A 22,333-nucleotide genomic window follows, 5' to 3' on the forward strand; every position below is an offset into this window, starting at 1 on the left:
AGGATTTATTATCTCTCCCATCCATGTAACATGGCCGCCTCTTTGCTCACAAATGCAATTGCATATCCGATCAGACGCTGCATAACCTAAGAAGCTGATACAGCTACACAAATAACCAACAACCAAAGCCTCAACTCGAGGAACATGGAACGTCACGTTCTAAAGAACCGCGATAGATTTAGATAATAAAAGGTAAACCTGTTCCCATGCTGTAGCATTAAACCATGGAAGGCCACGCAATCTCTTCTGTCAAGGGATGAATGGTCGAACTCACACTTCGGCAGCCTTTATTTCCCAAGGAAAGCATTCCTTCTACCCACAAGATACGAGGGTCGGCAGGTGACACGGTTCGTCTGGATGCGTTAGTGGTAAAGGGAAAAATTCTTGCCATCCTGCCAGAGACTCAACCACGGTCGTCCGTTTCACAACTGTCTCCAAGCAGGACCGCATTCATCAACTACTTATCCTCTGAAATATTTGGGGCGACATACAAAATCTTGTTTTTTTCAGTTTTCAAGGACTAGTCTTACTGGTCTGTTCCGCTTCAGAAGTAATTCTGAAACCACGTTTCCGTTCGATATTTCGTAAGGATTATCTAGCCACAAGGCCTCTGCCTACAGAAAAAAGCAAAACACAGACAACCCTTCAATGCCTGGTGGTAAATTGTGTCCAACCTGCTTGACAATCAAAATTCTGCATTTATGTTTCGTATGATTCTTAGTGTAAATATCTATTTCATTAAGCAGCATTAACAAACTGATCTTCTAAATGGTATAATGTGTTTACTTTTAGGTACGAAATTAATTATTAAATTATAGCAGTGCTACTGCTGGGAGCCACCGTGGCGATCTTGGCGAATTTTGAGATTCGGGCGAACTGGCTGATATACGCGAGTTTGTCTAGGTTAGGTTAGGCTAGGTGAAGTATCCAAACCATTATCCATCTCTAGGCGCTTTAGCGCCAAACATTGTGTACTGTGGCGGCTTCGTGACTCTAGACGTCAGTGTCCAATTTCTTGTCCAATGGATTTCCCTGAATCCCCTGTCGTAAATTTGGATATTTACCATACTGCTTTCGATTCGCCAACCTTTCAACAGTAAATTAAATTTATGTTGCTTAGATTCGTACTATGCTGAACAGTCAACTGCTCATAGGGACAGGTACGCGACTGCCAAACACCGACGACATTAACAAATCTTGTTTCCTGATATCAGATCCGCAATTTTCTTCATACAAAGTAACACATTATAATAAATACGTGCTACGCAGGCCGCACATAACAAGTCAGCCACGTGATAACTTCTAGTGTAACCCACTTTTCTCTTAGACTAACATGATCATTTAAGGCAGTATGATTAAGAAGTGGCCAGACTTATTTTAAGGTACTGGGTGCTATAAAGGGAAACACAAAAGATGTCTAGTTGCGATTATCGGTTTCCGGGTCGAGAATAAAACCGGGGACCTCTCAAACATGAAGGGCTGCTACCAAAGTTTAACACTATGGGCCGACAAATTGACTTACTTTCTTCAAAATTTAAAATATTATATAAATCCATGTGATTCGCATGTGGTCTCAGAAGTAAATTCTACATAACAAAGATGTCAAAATGGTCACCGCCACTTCCGTATACAAAGACAGGCAAGAGTGACTTGAAATTTCACGTACAGTAGTCACGCTTATCCAATCTAAAAGCACTCGAAGTACGGTCGAATAGTCGAATAGTCGAATAGTACGGAAGACTAACGCCATATTCTTCTGCCACATTCTTGCATAATTTCGCATTTATATAGTCTTTAAGTTTCTGTTCCGTGGAAAGAACCACTTTCTTTTTCTATTCACTTGGCATGTTAATAAAAAAAATCAGTACTTTACGAGAAATCGGCACGTCGGATAAAACGGAATGTCCGAAAATCGAGAGTCAACTGTACTCGAGATGTGACCTCGAATCTACTCTTTACAGCAAACGTTTCATATTTGACAAAGCGTCCAGAAGATTAGGTCGAGTTTCAATTGCAACGTAGTGTGACAGTCACGCAAAACAATGTGTAAATTGTTCATTTAAACTCGCCCATCGTCTAAATCATCAACTGACAATATCACAACGTTTCGAAAGTTGGATTATGAGTTTACCAGGGAAAAAAACTCTTTGTTGGGCACCCCGAATGAGCTGACCTCATAAACTGCAGCCGTACTGTGTCAAATCGCACAAAATATCGAAGAAAGTAGTCTTACATGCCTAGGTACGGTGGTGACAAAAACGGCTATACTCGAGATTAGACGACTTCCAGCAACACCTGCTGAAGGGAAGGGACAGAAAGAGACGCCAGAGACCTTGGAAATGGAAGCTACACCGAATGAACAATCCAACTCGCACAGCTTCACTGAACATCGCAGCCGACTGCTTCGTATTGGGGGAGGTCCTGGATTAAAATATCGCAACAAAGACTGGTTGTCCTAATCGAAGCTGTGTCAGATAATGTATACTTTTGTATTAATTGTTACTTACTTATTTGTAAAAATTGTATTTATTTGTAAATATTTGTATGTGGTGGCCAGTTGTAATTATCCATATAAAACGCTGGAATATTGTTTTTATTTTCATAAATTTCAAGTACTATTTTTGTGCAAAAGTATTGCTCCATATTAATTATGCTGTGTAACTTGCCAGTGACTTTTTAACGATAGCAATACCTTTCTTCATACCAATCTGAGAATAATTTACATCAACAGTATTTTTTAAACATGTCAGTTTTGCAGCCTGCTTCATGAGTTAGTAATGTATCAATTACAGAATATAAAAATGTTTAGGTAGTTTAAGAACATCCTTACTTATGAGAAGTTGCAGAAGTGTGTAAAAATGTCTGAAGTTGTATCATGAATTTCAGGGACTAATAATTTTGTAAACACTAGTGAATCTAATGACAAACACAAAAATTACTGTATGACTAAAATCATGCTAAAATTTTCAACAAACCTTACAGCACACAATAGGGAGACCTAAGGGACTGCTACATTTTTTGTTTGCCTAGTGGTAAGTATTCATCCAGGAGGTTCTGCGACGTGCCATCTCGACACACGGTTTGTTTTACTCTGTCTTTAAGCCTAAGTTCCAAGTTACGACTGCATGTTTCTCATTCAGCTCTCCCGATTTAAACTCACCAAAATTTGCATCCTTACTGTGGGTACCATTACATTGTCTTTCAAAACTGTCATTTCACCCTACATTAAGCAGAAAATTAAAATTCGCTTTGTCTCAGGCTTTTAGTCCTTACTACAGCCTATCAACAAAATGATACTCATTCTCCCTCCACAAATAAGTATCTCTCTCAATTCTCCATAATTTTCTCTTTGCTTCTACTATCCTTCCTTACTCTACCTCTCTTCCCTTACAGGATTATGAAGGCGTGTGTGCTGTGTGAGAGACAATTAGATATGGTGCGTCATTCGTCGTCCTCAGACATCACGTAGCTCACACAGCTTAACCAAACCACCATAGCACACACTTTGGTCTAGACCAGAGGTTCCCAAAGTGGGGGGCGTGTTGTTTGTATGAAGAACTTTTTTCACTTTGTTAATCTGCAGTCCAGGTTTACTAAGTATTTTCCAGAAGCAGTAAGTGGTAAATACAAATGGATCACGGATCCATTCCAAGCTGATTCGCCTCAAAATTACGACTTTTCTCTTGCAGAAAAAGAAAACTATATTGAGGTTATACCTGATACTCCTTAAAAGTCCAGTTTCCTAGGAAGTCGTATATAGAATTTTGGGTGGGCACTGGAGAGGAGTTTCCTTACCTCAGCTCTGAACATCCTCCTGCCTTTCGCAAAATCCTACCTGTGCGACACTGGATTTTCAGCAGTGGCAGCCATCAAGACAAAGTGTCGTTCTACGATGAACCTGGAAAACGACCTTAGAGCGGCCATTTCAAAACTCCAACCTCGGTATGATAAGTTATGTTCACAGAAGCAACCACATCCATCCCAATAATTCAGGTATGGAGCGTATATTTTATTACAGGTTTTTTTAAAATTAAATGCATCGAATAATATATAATAAATTATAAAAGAAAATGTATACTCATAGCTAAATTTTATGTCAACTCTGTACGCTTGCACTTGTTCTGGAAGGGGGGCGTGAAATTTATGAAATGTTTTAAGGGGGGCGCAAGGTATAAAAGTTTGGGAACCTCTGGTCTAGACGGAAACATCTGAACGCTTCTAGTACCATACAATCCGTCACTGCGTCCATGATAAATGCGAAGCCTATCCTAGCGACACGAAAACACGTCACAAGGACAAAGTCGTGTACAAACACGCACAACTTCGTGACCGTGCAGGTGAGTCGTAGCATGGCCGAACGAGTAGGACGGGCCATGCCAACAAAACAAAGCGAACACAGACTTTGCATTAATGCAACGCGCGAGAAAACAATATGTAAATCAGTCTTCAAGTGTCCCACGGCAATTTCGTACATCCTGTGTCGATGATGTTCACCTGGATGGTAACGCCGTGTAAACTTACATAGTATAGGAAGACACCAACGTTTCGAAGAAATATACTTATTCCATCTGCAAGGAGACAAGATGTTTCTCCGAAACACTCGAATCTAATTACAAGTCCACAGGCGTTACAACCAAAAAGACCAACATCGACATCTTCACGGGCGTGAGAACCTCAATTACACAATATATGCCAGTTCGGTGCGTCTGACTCGCAGAATTACAGTAGACTATTTTACTGCGAATGAAACAATCACTTGAACGCAAAAATGGATGTCGAAACGCTGATTAATACTCGAAGCTGCAATACATTTCAAATAATACCATACACATGAACCAATTTATGAGTTTGCAGACAACGAAACAGCTAAACTAACACACGCTTTCTGTTCACAAAAGAAAGCAAATGAAACTCATCTGAACAACTAAATGTACAGAGTGTATATAATTTATCTTTACAAGTTTAATCGCGAATAAAACCTTTATGAAAAAACAGACGCACTGTTTGAGCGTCATCTGCGAGAGAGAAACTATCAAAGTTTCACCGAGTTCCTGGTAGATGTTCAAATCCGTTCTTTTCCACTGCACTGTATCTGTCTTGACGTTTCAGAACAACGTATCACAATACGCCACCACCAAGGCCATCGACATGCGTGGTACAGTTTAAGGAGACCGATGGAGTTTTTTTTGCACATGACAGTTACGTGTCCACACGTGTCTGTTGATAATGTCGAAAGGGTACGGAGGTTCTTTGTCCGCAGTCCACGAGCTGCAACACGTGAGTTGTAAATACCTACTGCATTCGACAGTGCATCGGGTGTAACGAGAAAGTTAAGGTCTGTTCGCTTTCAATTTGCAATTGGTGCAGGCAATTACGCCATATGGCAGGGTAGCTAACACTTATCACCACACTGGAGCTTGACTGTGTGTGCTTCTGTTAAACAGCATTTCACAAACCCATGGATTGGCCGTGCTTGTCCCATCTGTTGGCCGGCCAATCACCGGATATCACACACTGTGATTTTTTTTACGGGGATACGTAAAAGACTGTGTGTACCGAACTCCAGGGCCGACATCAACGAATTGAAAGACAGAATTGCAGCTCCTAATGCAACAGCTGACGCTGACATCCTGATTATCGTTTTTATAAAGTTACGTGTGACAAACAGTGCCCATGTTGAATTCGTGTAATGTTCAGAACAAACTTTGAGAGTTTCTCTCGCAGATGAACGTTAGCGAGGGAGCGTTTGTGGCTTATTAAAGGATAATAATTACAAATACATTTGTCAGGTCTGAGAAAGGTCACAAAGTACGTCAGACAGAATAACCAGTGTCACTCAAGAATTCAATGCCGGTACAACCTTAATATTAGTTTAACACAACAAGCTGGATACGGAAGTAATACATCCAAACAAATTTAAAAATATTTCGGTACAAAATTCCACATGTCGTATTTCTTGAATGATACATTATCTATTCCTGTGTGATTTCACACAGATGATGTTGTACCCTACAACATATTTTCACTTTTGTTTCCCCAACAAAAGAAAAACCCAGTTTGTGCCCCTAAGAGTAACACAAGCATTACAAAGGTAAAACGACGAAGTGTAAAACTACTCGATGCATATCGTACATCAAGTGAAACTGGCAATAACAATACTTACAAACCACTTTCTTATACGACTCTCAAAAATTTACGACTTTCAGACGACTTCTCACGTTCATACCATTCATGGATGTACATACCATTTCTGTACGAGAGAAAAAAGTTTCCTCTGTAATGACCAATGCCTTAAACGTAATATTCAATCGAACTGTAAAAAACATACAAAATCAAGCGCACAAAATCCATCTGGCTTCATAATCTCTCTACATACGTTTTATGAAAACAACGTCACCAGCGATTCAAAAATAAAACGGCAAAAACCTGGAACCAATTCCAAAACTCAAATGGCAAAATCTTAAGCCACCTCCAAGTACCTTTAATCCTCACAAACCACTTCCCTAAGATTCATCTTAAGATTACTCTCTTCTCACATTCTCAGCCTTCCTTAGCTGCTTCAAAGAGGTTGACAAACACAAAAATTCTGCATACATTTCATGTCTCTCCATGGGCGCTAGATATATGGCCAAAATCAACATCCTTTATTTCACTATACTTATTAAATCTAGGATCTCTCAGTCACCTCGTTACTTAACATTCTAAACTCATTTCTATTTCAAACAATGATGCAGTGGCAAAGACAGGAACTTCTTTTGAGGCAGCATCCCCGTATCTGCTTCGAGGGACTGAAAGAACAAAGTCAGGACATCATGCCTCAAAACGAGAAACAGAAGCCAGACCTCCGGAGCATAAAGCCGGGCCTAGAAACCCCAAACATAAAGATGACATAGTCTTCCGGGATATTGCGCAATGCAGTCTGTAAAAGCTGACAGACGTTTCAAAGGTGCGTACTGCGTCCATAATATAATGGGGAAACATTAGCTTTTCTGATCACGGTAATGTACCTTCGGTTCCATAAAAGGGATAATTTCTTTATCGGCGAAACAGATATTTCAGTAGAAGGTCTGGGGCTTTCCAGCTACTGAATGTCTTTAAACTGTCTTGTGCGACCAGAATATCCCGTTTCGGAGACTGTCTCCGCTTTCAGCATCAGGGACTGAAGTGATACGTCAAAAATCCCTGATGATGGAAACACAAAGTCTTCGAAAAGTTGGAAACTCATACATTGGCATAACTAGTCGGCCAAGGAGACTTCGTTGTAAACTGCAAAAAACAGTCAGTAGGCATTTTAAGCAAATAACATAAAAATTGAGTTCCAAGTGTAATGACAGAAGTTTCCCTTCATTGCTGAGTTTATAGGGTTTCAGCTTTCTCTCACTAATTACAGAAAACGTTACTCAAGAAAGAAGCTTATAAAGTAACGTTACGAACCTACAGAGCGGCCCAAAACGTACTACCAAGTTTTGAACTCAATTTTCTCATCAACGAGTGATTATAATTTGAAGAAACTTCACTCACTCACTCACTCACTGTAGTACTCAAGCAATTTTGTGAATACCGAAAAATGGCGGCTTACAGTACCAAGCAGCGGATATTCATTATCGAAGAGTACAATCCTCATCTGAAAGCCCAGAAGATCATTCCAGGTAAACGTTTGGAGTTAAGGTTGAACCAGAGAGGCACACAATTTCAAACCTCGTAAAGAAATTTTGCAAAACCAAATACAAAATATTCAAACTCTGAGATGAGATTAGGAGATAGTCGAAGTTGAGGGCAAACACACAGAACACACCGTGATATAAATGGCTTAAGATGTTATACTGAATGGTATTTCAATAAGATTATCATGCCTCAACGTTCAGGTGAAATACAGTATGAAACTTGATGGGTAAATTTTGGGTCACCTTTATTTGATTTCTACATTATGGATGTGCAAGGAATATCACGTCATTTTCCTGTCCACTTTGACAAAGATTGTTATACAAACACTGAACCATTCACACGTCACTGTATGGTATTTTATACCCGAGCATTTCCTCGTCGTCTCTCCCCTTTATGAAGGAACGCCGAAACAAATGCCATGCCCGTTTCCAGAGCGGAAGCTGGGCGTGACTGAGAATCTCATATAACTAATAATAGGATATTTTAATATCGATTTTCAAAACATTAATTTCAGCGTTTCAACAGCAATTCCAATAATCCCAGTAATAATTTACGGTTAAACTCGCTCTAATTAACTGAGTCTCCGATAATAGAACACAAATATTTAACACTGTAATACCAAAACTCATCGTACGACACTATCCTGCCACGGATTAAACTACATCCACAAAACCTTTCTCTAAATCCATTTTAATATCATCTTCCCATCTTCTAATCGATCGCAAATGTTCTCCAGCACGTTCTCTCACGAACACTACCAGCCGATATTCATTTCGTTTTTACTCTACAATCTACATGACGAGTCCATCATAATTTCCATGATTTAAGTACCGTTATTCGCTTCAGCACCGATAATTTTACCATAGCATCATCGGCAGTGGAATGACAGCCGAGGTTTTAGTCCTGGAAGAAACTACTCTAGATCGCATCCAGTCTCCTGTCCAATAGGAACCGGGGTCTGGTGTTCGAGGGGTAAAGGCGATCAGATCCTGAGACTGACTCTACATACATTTACAACGACTGTGGAATGTAATAAAGTACATGACATCGCATGCGACGAGTGGCGAACCTATTTCACAATTAAACGACAGCTCCAACAGCTATTGTGAAATTCGACATCACAGATCTGATGATAAAATATGTACAACTCTGTATGTTTTGAGGTTTTCACAGCGGCGAGTATGAAGATTTCTGTCTTCTGGGTTGTTGCGCTGTGTAGTCTGGTAAAAGGTTACCGACGTTTGAGAGGTGCTTACTGCTTCCATCGTCAGGGCGATTAATTGCCCTGATGCCGGAGGCAGTATGACCTCTGAAACGTTGGTAACCATCGACCAGACTACACAGCGCAACAACCCAGAAGACAGAAATCTTCATGTAAAACTCTGTCACTGTAAGCGTTACTTCAATTCCTCTAAATGCCCACATGATATGAAAACCAATCAAACTTTATGGGCACTTACAGTGTGGCTGAAGACGTGCACTGTAACTCGTAATTCAAATTGAATTCCAGAAAAAATAAATGGCGAGAGAATGGTTTCACTGTTTAGTTCTCATTTATTTACATGTAGCCATTATAAAATAACAAGTTCTGGAATGGATTTATGGTGCATACTTTCCTTAAAATGCATTAAAAACATATAAAACTCTACTAGGATTTTTTACAGACATAACCTCAAGTTTCGTACCGTCGCCATGTTTGTAACTTTTAACGTAACACAAATTTCCTTATGTCTGTGATGTAGCTTCACAGCACAATACATGTGTCTATTTGTAATGCGTTTTCACCTCCAGGAACCCAATACAGATTTCAAATGTCCTCTATGATGTTCTACATTCAACAGAAACAAAAATTACCTTAACGAGAAAAGCATCCAACTGCTGCTGCGCAAATTCTACCGCGCAACGGATGCATAATTTCTATTTCCTCATCTAAAGTCATGACCTTAAAATATCCCTTTGCTTCATTATCACTTTCTACTACTATATTTACGTTCTGATTCCGTAATGATGTCCAAGGGTAATATAAACAATAAGACGCAAGTCAACAAGTTAAAAGAGTGTAAGCAAGACTGGGACCGCGGGTTAGTCATAGTTTGCATGACGAAGGGTACAAGACGCCAGACGAATAAATCACAGGATGACAGTCGAGCTGAATATTTACACTCTTACACATGCTGAATAAAACAAACCAAGCTTGTTTCCAAATACATATGCAAAATATAAACCGTCTAGCTTTTTAAACTGCACTGGCATTTTTTGTGCTACTACAGCGTGTTTGGCAAACCACGAATAATCTTTTTTGCGTTCGAGAAATAATTGTTAGCATTCATTTTGATGCGAATAATCGAATCCCCGATGGGCAAATCCGCTTTGGAGGGCGGCTTACTGTACTACAAAATAACGCATGGAAAAACAAAGGGGCACATCGCCAAAACACCACAGGTTGCATACCTTTACACTGCAACACAGCTGTGACAATCGAGTACCAACTGAATGGCTTGTACCAGTGGTATTCAACCTATATTGTTCACGTACCCCCAGATATAATTTCTCTTCAACTTTGTACCCCCAAAGTAGTTGGTGTATAATTCAAGTTATATATAGTATATAATCTACATCTAAAATGAATTAAATAAATTACATTACTGATTATTCAGTGTTTATCATAAAATAATATATATATTTTTTTTAAATTTCACGTACTCCCTAAGATGTCTTCGCGTACCCCAGGTTAAATACCACTGGCTTATACAAGCTTTCCCATGGTAACTCACTTTTTAACATTCACTCTCATAGAACATAATGCAATAAACTCGTAAAATGTTTTAATACGGTTTGTCTTTCTTAAGTTTTACCAGTGTTGTGTTTGTATCAAGAAGTTTCAAAACTGCTTTCAAAACGTTTCTAATATTTTTTATCACGTGATGACTTCTGGCCATGTGTGATTGAACTAGATTTGTTATAACATTCATTGGGGTCCGTCAACAATTTCAAAATAAAAGGGAAAACTACGGATCTACAATACAATACAAGAAAAACGCGGATAACATTCGATGACCGGGCCCAACATATCTTCAAATTTAAAAATTACTGCTGTTAAATGATGCCACGTTTTCCTAGCTAAAAACACACGTCAAATATATTCTACCTGACGTGCAATTAAAACAAGCGCCTCTTCCATCGATCTGTTGTTTTCTACCAACAAAGCATTGTCAATCCATCCGCTAGCCCATCTATTGGCGGGATACGTAAACCCGCAAAACCTTAGAACAGGTCATACATTTTTCCACATCCCTTTCGATTCAATGTATGATCAGCTTCAAGCCCCGGCAGCTTTACCCCAAGGGAAAATACTCGGTACTAACTGGACAAGAGCCTAGTTGGGACCCAGTGAGACGAAGTCGTCACATCTTCAACGTTGTTTGATACGGACAATACAAAGCGCTCCAAAATCAAAATTAATTCATGTTTTAAAAAATCAGTCACTGATAAAAAATACGGCGTTTTAGTACATATAGATACATATTAGAATTTCAAATATCAAATAATTTGAACTACTTTTAAACTGCCTACGCAACAAAAGACTACGTCTGTCGGTAAAGGTAAAGTTGTCTCTGATGCTTAGTTAATCAGGCGTATGTGGAGAGTAGAAGTACAGATCCACGAATTTTTAAAACTAGGTACTACACAAAAGTGGTCAATCTCATACATTCGACCGCCTTAGCACCCAGGAAAGCACTCCTGTACCCATTATATACGACGATCGGTGGGCCCCAGAATCCGCCTGAACTTTCTGACAGCCATAGATTTAAGTATTCCAAAATCCCAGTAAAATCTGGAAGACCCAATTGTTCTCAGATTTGTCTTCCAGAACTTTCCATTTTATTTGACACGGTCTATTCCACTGTTTCGATTACAGTAAAAATAAACAGGCCACACGAACTAGTATAAACACGGCATTTGTTATTGCATGTTGGTAAATGTGACCCTGTGTACTTCGCTTCTAATTAATTCAGCAATTCCACCCTTCTTCACTAAACACAGGAAATTACTCATATATATCGAGTAAAAGCTGGATGATCAAAGCAAAGTTGCATATATTTTATACGAAAAATCTAAAGTATCCACCGAAATTATTATAAGCCAGTAACAGAGCGTCACAATATCTCCGTCAACCTTTACGTTTCATTTCATTGCATATTTTACTGTATGCCATCAACATCCTCATATACCTGGTGGTATACACATCTGAATTGAACTGAAATAACCCTAGCTTTATTAGATTTTACTCAGTTCCTGGAGATACTTGATGGTAGATGTTTACCGACATTTCGGAGATACTTGCTGCTTCCATCATCAGAGCGATTATTGAAGCACAAACAGTACAGATTACATGGGGTTGAATGAGAACATAATAGGCGTAGCCTATAATTTTGTTCGCGGTGCGAAGAATATGGTTTGTACATTCGTTACTTCAAAACAACGTCAAATGTTTACAGAGACGTATTTCTGCAAAATTTGTGGAAAGTATACAACACACTAGATTCCAATTAGCTCGTTCCTTTTGTTGTGTCAAAACAAGTAGTAATGAGTCGAAAATAATTGACCAACACACATTATTTAGATAACAAGTGACCTTAAATGATAAGAGGTCAAGTCGGTTAATCTAATCCTAAATTATCTTCTAGCTTCGCGTAAACACGAATACGAAATTTCCACGACCTCACTTTAATCTGACTTCACGAAAAGTCGATTCAAACAGTATATACTAAAACCACGTAGTTCGGTGAATCAGCTTACTGAATAACATGACAGTTCAGCTGTAAAAAAGTTGCACTATACTTTCTATGAGCAGTCGAGGAGTATCTGGCTCTGGAAAGTTCTAACGATCGAAATGACTCATGCACGTTGTTAAGGCGGGGTATCTGTGTTCTCTAGTGAAGGACAGTCACAGTGAATGCAATACATTTTCCTAAGATTAAAATCATTTCATACGTTTCACCGTCGGGTTTTCATTTGCAACTGGACTGAAACAAGTTGTTTAAAGCATTATAATAGTCCGGAAAAAAAAGAAACTTGAAAATTAAAAATAATCACACTTCAGATGTATAAAATAGTACGTTTCAAGAAAGAGTTAAACGCCATATTGCAGAAGCATCTGCTTTATGGGTTAATATCTGGACGAGAACGAAAAGAGAAACACGAAATGGCAAATAATACACGAATTACGAGTGAGAATTACGCAGCCAACGACTTGAAAATACGAGTATAAATTCAAGCTCATACAAATGCAAAAAAAAATTGATTTTGTGGCGTCTATACATGACGCACTGGTCTAATCAGTTCGCCACTTATTCTTCCCCAGAGTCAGGGTGGTCACTCTTACGGAATCCTTTTGACTGATTAAACCGATTACATTTCATGAGAACATTTCGCAATTTAACTTCGGTCGAACTTCCCCATTATCAGCGTCCCTTACTTAAACCCAAATAGGCCAATTTTGTATTAACACAATTATGCTATATGTAAGAAACTTTAAGGAAAATATAGGATAAACATAAGGTCCATACCAAACACCATCCAAATCCGTAAAGCAGTGCACATCGTACAAGATTTTACGTAAATGTTGGTCTTAAGTCATTCACGTATTTTAATACAGTGGACCGCTCTTGGAGACCATAAAACTGCTTGTTTAAAGAACACTTCTGGGTTCTGTAGGCAGCACATTTCGTTATTTACCTGTCACGAAGTTGATGACTGAAATTCTTTTAAGCAATGTCTGTAACACTGCACATATTGAAAATTTCAAGTCCGAAGTATGAAATAAGTTGACTTCCGAATTTTCATATTATCAAGGAAGTAATTTAGTTAAACTTTTAAGAACGCTAATTTAACAAAACTTTAGGAAAATACTAATGTTGAAGCATCATATTAAATTAACAAGAACAAAATTTACTAAAAATGCTAAAAACGGACTCAGCAATTTTTGGAACACAAAATTCTGAAAGTAATTACTTTATTTTACCGTGTAAAAAAGGGAATTTTTTAATTGTTAGTATGCCTGTTCATTTATAAGAAGTGATAGTGTTACAGATAACAATGGCCTGCTGATCACCTCTAGAAAACTAATACCATCAGCCAATTTTAATTTTCCATTGTAAGCCTGAATATTCCAATGTAAAATACACAATTAACTACACCCACAGTACGAACAATAAAATGGTGTTTTCTCCACCGCATACAATTTTTCAGCTCACGACAGACAAGCACAAACAGATGAAGTGGATCTACTGAACCCTGGTTATTCAAAATAATACTGTGATGATACAAATGAGATTTTCTGTTGGATTTTCTGCAGGCATTACACTACTTCACAGATTAATTTCTACGTCACACAGAAAATTAGTGTATCAAAATAAACACTGGAAATTTGTGTGAAATTCTAAGACAGAACCCTAACTAAAGCACAAAGATCATAGGAACAAACATTTTCAATTTTTATTGAAAAGTACAAAAAATGCACATTATATTGTAAAAACACTCATTTAAAATAATATCAATGTAAATTTACCTCCTTCAATAATAATAATTATACATTCAAAATTACATTCTCAAACATCAGTATTCCATTACACATGGGATTCTGTATGAATTCGTTCTCTACTGCTGTTCAGCGACAGGAAACTGCACTCGTGCATTTACAATTAAAAAATTACTACTCAAATTATCCAATGCCTGCTACCATGATTAATAGCAAACTCTGCCAGTACGCACAGCCCTCGCTTTGTATGGCTAAAATCTAAAAGGGAAAGAAAAAAGTTTGTGTTCACTTCATCATTGCTAACCAAAAGGGAAACATCAGTCTCCTACTCTGAGAAATGTGCATTGCAAATGTGCTGTTGCCCTGAACCTCAATTTCTGAAAGTGACTCATAAATAAGAAACTTTCACCAGATTTCTTGTCCAGCCCGGTAAAAGAAACAAAGCTGGCATGGTACTTTGATAGTTGCAACCCAGGGGTTCATTAGCGTTCCCAAATGCCCACCGAGACTGTACTGTCACCTACTCCCACATCTCATAAGTCGTCTCCTCCTCATACAATGACAAAAATGTACCAACATCTCAGCTCACATGCACGCTACAACCACAACAGCTAACCAACTCCATGGTGCATGATCATCCCTGAAACGTCAATATTTATTCAACTGGTAAGAAATTCCCTGCTCTTCAAGCAGTTCTAATATAAGGAAATCGCAACTCATTACAAAGTCATCCAAATTATGCAGAAATTTTGGATATAAGGATATAAATGAGAATACAAACTCTAAATGAAATAATCTATTACATCTGTGTATAAAATTCACTCATTTTCATAATGTATGAATCACGCACATAAAATTCTCAGGCTTAAAGAAACCCAATAACGTAAGAAAAACATTTACCTACATTAGTAAGATTTGAGATTCTCGTGGCAGCGAGTACAAAGATGGCCGTCTTCTGAGCTGTTGAGTAGTCTGGTAGAAGTTGCCATTTCCAGGGTTGACTAATCGAGGCAGTAATAATTTCTGAAACATTGGTAAACTTCTACCAGAAGAAACAAGGCTACAACCCAGATGACAGCCATCTTCGTTTACCCACAAATTTTCTTATGACATATTTTACAAAACAAATGACTTCTTCACCAAAGCGCCTACAAGGAAATTACAATTTAAATTTTGAGGGTAGTGCTTAACCAGTGAAAGTAAGTTAACAAACATCCTTGTCTCTTCAGTACTGCCAATTTGTTACCATAAAAAAAATCTTTGCTGTCCCCAGACCCAGAAAACTTTGTGTATACATCAAGCAGAAGAGTGTGTTCAAAGTATCTCGTTACCTCACCTTAAAAGATGGTAATCACATGAAAGACCATGGGCAAAATAATTTCATAATCTCTAATATCTGGATTTCCATCATGTCTGTACTAAGCCATTATAAAGGCATAATGGGAATTACATAAAATTGCCAAAGACAAAATAATATGACTGTCATAGCCCTGAAGATGGAGGTAGTATGTTTCTCCAAACTGTTGGTATATACCTACGAGTCCACATGGTGTCACAACCCAGACCTATACAATGGTACCTTCAATCTCACATACTGTGACCACCGCTGAATTGTTCTAACGCTGCTTAACCAAAACAAGAAATCAGTTTCAATTTCAAATGCTACTGAAATATATTTACGAATGGTTCAGCTCAAAAGCCATTGTCCGAGATACACAGACATAACACGAAGCATTTCTGTTGCAGGTTTCGGTACTTGTTGGTTATCGGGACACAGAACGGGAGAGTCATATCTGGACCTGCATATCCAAATAAAATAATAAATTTCACGTATATGTCATTTATCAGCACACATTAACCTAACCTAATTTTAAAGTGATGTGTCCCGATAACCCACAAGTACCCAGGTTTCTGTTACAGTAAGGGCATACTGAACGTGTTACTACATTCTGATGTTTGTGCATCATAAATGGCTCTAGAACAGAAAAACTATTCACTTAAAAACATACGTTTTGGAAGCTAAATTCTGATGACAGAAGCTGACAGCTCCTGAAATACATTACGTAACTAACAGGAAAAAGGAAAATGTTCAACATCATTAATCAGTTGAAAAAGTAATTTCACTTAACAATGACTCTTTTCCGTTGTATACATTCATGAAACCGATAACACAGGTGTTCATGCTGTATTTACTGTTACATCATATTCAGAAAAGAGTTCAGTTCTGCCCATTACAATCCTGTATCTTGCATTCGATGAAGTTCAGTGCACCGACAAAATGGTGCAGGTTTGCAGACTCGTAACTCACAAGCTGCATGCTGATGGGCAGACAATTTGAATATCTGCTAAGCCACTAGTTTCACGTGGGTTTTCTCAAAACACCACCAGTGTCATTCTGTGTACAAACCCGAGACAATTCATTGAGAACATCACTAAGACATCCATAATCATAAAAAAAAAATGATGGGATAAGCATCAGGGAATTTGTATTTAAAATTTTTGTTTCCATCATATTTATCTGTTAACCAAACCAAAATATGGCTGGATTAAACAGAAAATTAATACTGCAACTGAAAGACTCTGATAAAATGTGGAAAAAGCTGTCCCACTATACGCCATGTAGGCACTTGGGGGCAGAGAGGTATAGCTCCTACTTATTCTTGACCTGGGCACTAGATGGGGGTTTGTGGTCAGCATCAAGCCTTGGCTGCTCCATACCCCAGGGAAAAGACCCCGGTACCCATTGGAGAGGAGGCTGGTTGGGCCCCAGAGCTGGTCTGGACACAGAGGCTAAAGGAAAAATCCTCTGCCCCGTCGAGATCGAACCCGTCATCCAGTCCATGGTCAAGAACTATATTGACTGAGCTATGCCAGCTGATAAAATGTGGAACCACACAATATTGTGTATATCACAAAATTAATTACAGTTTATTCAAGGCAGACTTTTAATCTTCTTGAATGTCAAAATGCACTACAGTGGGCTTAACCTGGAGAAGTGGCAGACATACAGAATGCAAAGAATTCCAAAATGTTCTCAGACCAATTACATCAGCTGCAAAACATGCAGCAAGACTTATAACAAATCCTGTCCCCAGAATCCACAAACTACTTGCATTAATTTAGAAAAGTCAAGTGAAATTTGAAACACAAGGCACGATCACTGCTAAAAGAATTATCTCAATTTCCCAGGCCAAGCAGTGACTCCATTCTGTGTGATCAACAGAGTTAACCTCAAAATTCCAAATACACTTAAATCCATTCCCTTGGAATTTATCACCATTACAATATTTCAATTTAAACTACCTGAACACGTGTAAAAATTTGGAAACCATAAAATGTAACATACCTGAACAAGAAGCGATGTCCAAAAGTTATGGAGATTATCCAAAACAATATTCCACTACAGCATAATCAATGTTGGCTCCTTACACAATGCCATACACCAACACTGAGTAGCCTAACTCGGGCCTCACTGGCTTATTTGAAGAAATAAGCCCCCTCACAGCACATCATACATCATCAATACAAACTTCACTGTATATTAAACACTACACAGACTAATTTAAAAATAAACCATGCTCCTAACCAACACAATTTCCTAATCACACAGTTTTTGTTGATTACTGTAGGAATCAGCGAATCTCCTGCATCAGGATAGGATGGGAACAACATGAACTGCACTAGACAGGCTTGCCTGGATTCAATAATACATAAATCCAAGACCTCAAATGAAACAATGATCCTTCAAATCACAACATAAACCAACAACAAATCCCCCCCCCCCCAACAGGTATGTTCTGACAGCAGGAATTCTTAAAAAACAACAACCACGACTTAATTTCTTTGTTGCGATACACGCTTTTATTTGTACAAAAAAAAACTTGCACTGAATGGACGAAGTTTCTTTAAACAAAATTTATGTACAAGCATACCTATTTTACATATAGAATGTTTCAATAAATTTTCTTATACAATATAAATCATATAATATTAATTTCTGTAATTACTATTGACTTTAATATGAAAGAAAAAACCTGAAGCATGACTTTATAATCCGAGTTAGCTCCGCTGAACTAACATAAAAAAAAATACTGCAACCAAAACTTAAAATCACAGACTGCTGTTCCCAGCTTTGTACCTTTTACTGAAAAGTATGAGAAGTCCTTCACTGCAGTCTTCTCACATCTCACATGTTTTTAAGCTTAAAGGACTCCACTTTTCCATATGGCAGTCATGTTAAAAACTCGTTTGTATGTATACATATATATTTATAACCTATCAATAATATAAGTACATTTCGCTTTTACCCTGTCAAACAGTCAGCCCTGCTTTTCCTTAATTACACATCACAGTGTTAAGAAATATTAAACTGTCGCACATCCACTGGCTTACAATTACAGATTCAAGCACTCTCTCAGTCGTACAAATATCTGGGAGAAAATAAGTATTATGCAATGCACACACTGTCATTTTTCGATGAGTCAAACTTGTACTCACGCGTTCATCCCTCTTTGTACCATTCATTACCCAGTGGTCCCGATCGTGTGCGGCGGAGTTGAAGGGATATTATGAGAAAAATAGGTAATTACTGAACCATTTACAATGAGATCACAAGGGCTACACCATTTTTGGCAGGGTTACGGCGGGAGATAATTTTGGGGTAAGGGGTAAGTACATCGTCAAACGTGTACGGTGGGGGAAAATGACGAGGGTTAGGACGGGGGAGGATGTGAACACTAGCTCAACTGGACACGTAGGCCGCCAGCTGCTCGAATGGCTGAACTCCTCTGGGATCCAGGAAAAACTCCATTGTTCTCATGGAATCCTTACACCCCGACGTCGAGGAATTGGTGTTGATGTTGCTGCCACTGGTACAGTCAGCCTTGGATACCCTCTCCAAGCCCAAATCCTCCGAACTCTGGACGCTGTTCGAGTCTTCATAAAGGACACAAATAGACCCATTCTCACCAATCCTGTAGGACACTTCGGCTGGGTCAATCCACATGGTCAGCTCCGATGGGAATAGCCTGTGCAAATACGATGCCGGCAGCCCAACAGCAACACCAGCTTGCGCAATCACTGGATCCATCTTCCCATTAATTCGTAGACAGCGATAGCCCGAGCCACGAGTTGGCTTCTCTGGGAACCAATGCTCGTGATACCGTCGTCGTAAGACGTCGGTTAATGATGATTTGAACATTTCCAGTTGCGATTCAGTCAGGCCATTATGATGCAGCCGCAGAAGATGCACCAAAAAGTTTGCTGCGGAGTGTATTTCAAGACGCATATTTGCACTTCCTAAGAAAGAGAGATACTGTTGAATGGAATTCGTTTCTGCAGAAATCGTAATGCTAATTTGAAAGCATACTATTTACAAACATAAGAAAATGTCCTTTTCACTCACATCCAAACTGCTGTTGATTCTCTATCCGCATCTAACACACGGAACACAAACTACAACTACTACTATTCAAATTCACTAGACCTATCTTCTCCAACACTCTTCTCGTTCTGACTCTCCTAGACGTTATGTACTGGCTTTGTTCAACGGAAAACTACCACGTCATACTTGAAAAACGAACCACGGATGTCATGCGCACAACAACCAATGGCACACTCGACCCTCCCACTCGACAACCGTCTCCCCTCCGACCGCCATACTTGCCATATGATTCTGGTAAACAAAGCCTACCGAAGGGGAACAACGTTACTAACAAAATTTCAAAATACATGTCCAATAATAATAATAATAATAATAATAATAATGATGAAAAAATAATATATTTATGTGCTTTACAGAAGCCAAAGAAGGTCAACTATGACGATAATTACAGACACAGCACAGTACATTAAAAAATCGGAACAATAATAATACGGATTAAATATATTCTTATCCAGAAACATAAATATTTATGAACATACAGCCATTAGTCACAAGACTAAATTTCTTCAGTGCAGTATCTTTCATCCAGCACGAATTACACCAAAATAGCACAGAAAAATACCGTATTTCCTCGACTTAACGATGTAGTATTTTTAATTTCAAATTTTCAATAATCGGGGTGCGTCTTACATTTGATTGTTCTAATAATCGACATAGTATTTTCTCTCTAAAAACTTGTTACTAAATTAAGCGCGAGTCTCACAATCGATGGCGTTTTAACACCAAGTAAATACGGTAGAAGAGCTATATTTAAATTACCCAAATCTCCTGATATGACGATCCAGATCTGTCAAAAAGCTCTGCTGGTTAGAAAGTTGACGGTTCCGCAGAATCTGACGTAAATACTTCTCCGTAATGTAATAAAATCTAATGTAATGAAATATAATGTATTGTAATGCAATGTAACGAAATGTAATAATTCTTATATAAGATAAGTACCTGTGATATTCTGAAACGTTTTACTAGCACAAAATTATCTAGTCTACGATGCTATTCTTCTACAACCAATTCACAGCGCAGCTCTTTCTGCAATAACGAAAGCGGATTGTTGACGGCAATATATACTAATGCAACAATGCCGAGTAAACATATGACGCAACAATTAGTTTCTTATGTGACGCAACACTTAGTTTATGTGACGCAACACTTAGTTTATGTGACGCAACAATGCACGCAGGAGTTTATATAAGAGCTGGCCATTGTTGTCGGTCCATATTTACACATTGTTGATATGGATCTTTCACATTTTCCTTACACATCTTCGTTACGCCTTTTTTGCCGAATGACCCTTCCGTATAGACGTATTTACGTCAAAAAATATCCGCTTTCTATAGAAGACGAAGGTTGTGCTGTGTTCAAAACAGCCCACCACTAGTCCCCATCTTGAACCAGATAAATCCGGTCCACATTAAAACATCATTTCGTAGAAGTGTGTTCATTATTCCAAGGTACCCGAATATAGCGTTGAAGTCTCTAAAAGTAACTGCTTCGGAATGTTATAAAAACTAAATACACACAATGCGGATACAAACTTGATCACTGCCAAGACTTGGCTAACAAGTAAATGCACAGCTGGAACACGTGGCTGAAGTATATCTTCTGCTTCAAGACCAAAGAAGGCAACATATCTTTCTGCGTGCTTTGCAATAATACCCACAATATTCAACTAATTCTATCAACTGTAATTTATCGGTATACTCTATTTCAAACGCTGTGGCAAACAGAATGTGCCACACAGTAACAATCATCACGTTACAGCTTTTGCGGTGATCAGCTTAACACTACACCATTTAGGATTTGAGGTTCCCACGGCGGTGAGTTCGAAGATGGCTGTCTTCTGGGATGTAGTGCCGTATAGTCTGGTAGAAGTTTACCAGCGTTTCTGAGCTCCTTGCTGCCTCCATCATCAGGGAGATTAGGGCAACTGACAAGACTACACGCCCTGACGAATTTACCTTTTTGTAACGTTTAGGCCTCCGTATCAGTATAAGATTCAGGATATATTTGGGCACAATTCATCGGGGGGAGGGGGAAGAACAAAGAAAATAAAAGAAAGCCGCAAACATTCAGTACATCTGACAACAATGTGGCAGAGAGGGAGTGGCTTCAACAACAGACTTCCTCTTCCCCTCATTTACGACGGCAACATTCAATTCCTCATGTACTAGAAAACTCAATGGTTATACCAGACTACTGAGGAGAAGCAATGTTGCCACATCATGCCCAAGGCACCATAAAAAACAGCGTCCTGAAGAGATTTGCTAGAGCGTCCTGGGAAACATCGTCGTTGTCATGCCAACAAATGTAAAATACAGCAGACTCCTTATTATCCGGGTTGGTTGGGAAATATATTTTCCCGGATAAAAAGTTGACAGTGGAACCACGGTTCCGGAGAATTGACGTAAATACGTCTTTGTAATGTAATGTAATGTAATAATTCTTATATAAGATAAGTACTTGTGGTATTCTAAAACGTGTTTACCAGCACAAAATTATCTAGTCTACGACGCACTTCTTCTACAAGCGATTCAGAGATCAGCTCTTTCCGCAATAACGAAAGCGGATTGTTGACGTAACAATTAGTGTCTTAGGTAACATAACCATTGTTGTCGGTCCATATTTACACATTGTTGATATGGATCTTACACATCTTCGTTACGCTTTTTTGCCGAATGACCCTTCCG

The 22,333-nt window shown here is 38.6% G+C and overlaps 2 protein-coding genes across 5 annotated transcripts in view; both read right to left on the reverse strand.

The window, feature by feature from the left end:
* Positions 1 to 22,333, reverse strand: part of Ipk1 (Inositol phosphate kinase 1) — a 213,593-nt gene that overhangs the window by 113,291 nt on the left and 77,969 nt on the right. The gene's annotated exons all lie outside the window — the stretch shown is intronic.
* LOC110828881 (protein BTG2) lies at positions 18,041 to 20,607 on the reverse strand. Of its 2 annotated transcripts, none has more exons than XM_022062017.2 (2): positions 20,589 to 20,607; positions 18,041 to 19,504 (listed from the first exon to the last, which is right to left on the reverse strand). In XM_022062017.2, the coding sequence occupies exon 2, from the start codon at positions 19,491 to 19,493 to the stop codon at positions 18,948 to 18,950; it is 546 nt and encodes a 181-aa protein (XP_021917709.1). In that variant the 5' UTR covers positions 19,494 to 19,504; positions 20,589 to 20,607; the 3' UTR covers positions 18,041 to 18,947. The 2 variants fall into 2 exon arrangements, with proteins under 2 accessions (XP_021917709.1, XP_021917708.1); XM_022062016.2 differs by lacking the exon at positions 20,589 to 20,607 and adding an exon at positions 19,611 to 19,763.

This window comes from Zootermopsis nevadensis, unplaced genomic scaffold, assembly GCF_977971745.1.
Source record: "Zootermopsis nevadensis isolate Lab colony 2312 unplaced genomic scaffold, Znev_1.0 Znev_ptg000025l, whole genome shotgun sequence".
Taxonomy (NCBI): Eukaryota; Metazoa; Arthropoda; class Insecta; order Blattodea; family Termopsidae; genus Zootermopsis; species Zootermopsis nevadensis.

Coding starts and splice junctions, on each gene's coding strand:
- LOC110828881 (XM_022062017.2), bottom strand. CDS start 19,493: ATGCGTCTTGAAATACACTCCGCAGCAAACTTTTTGGTGCATCTTCTG.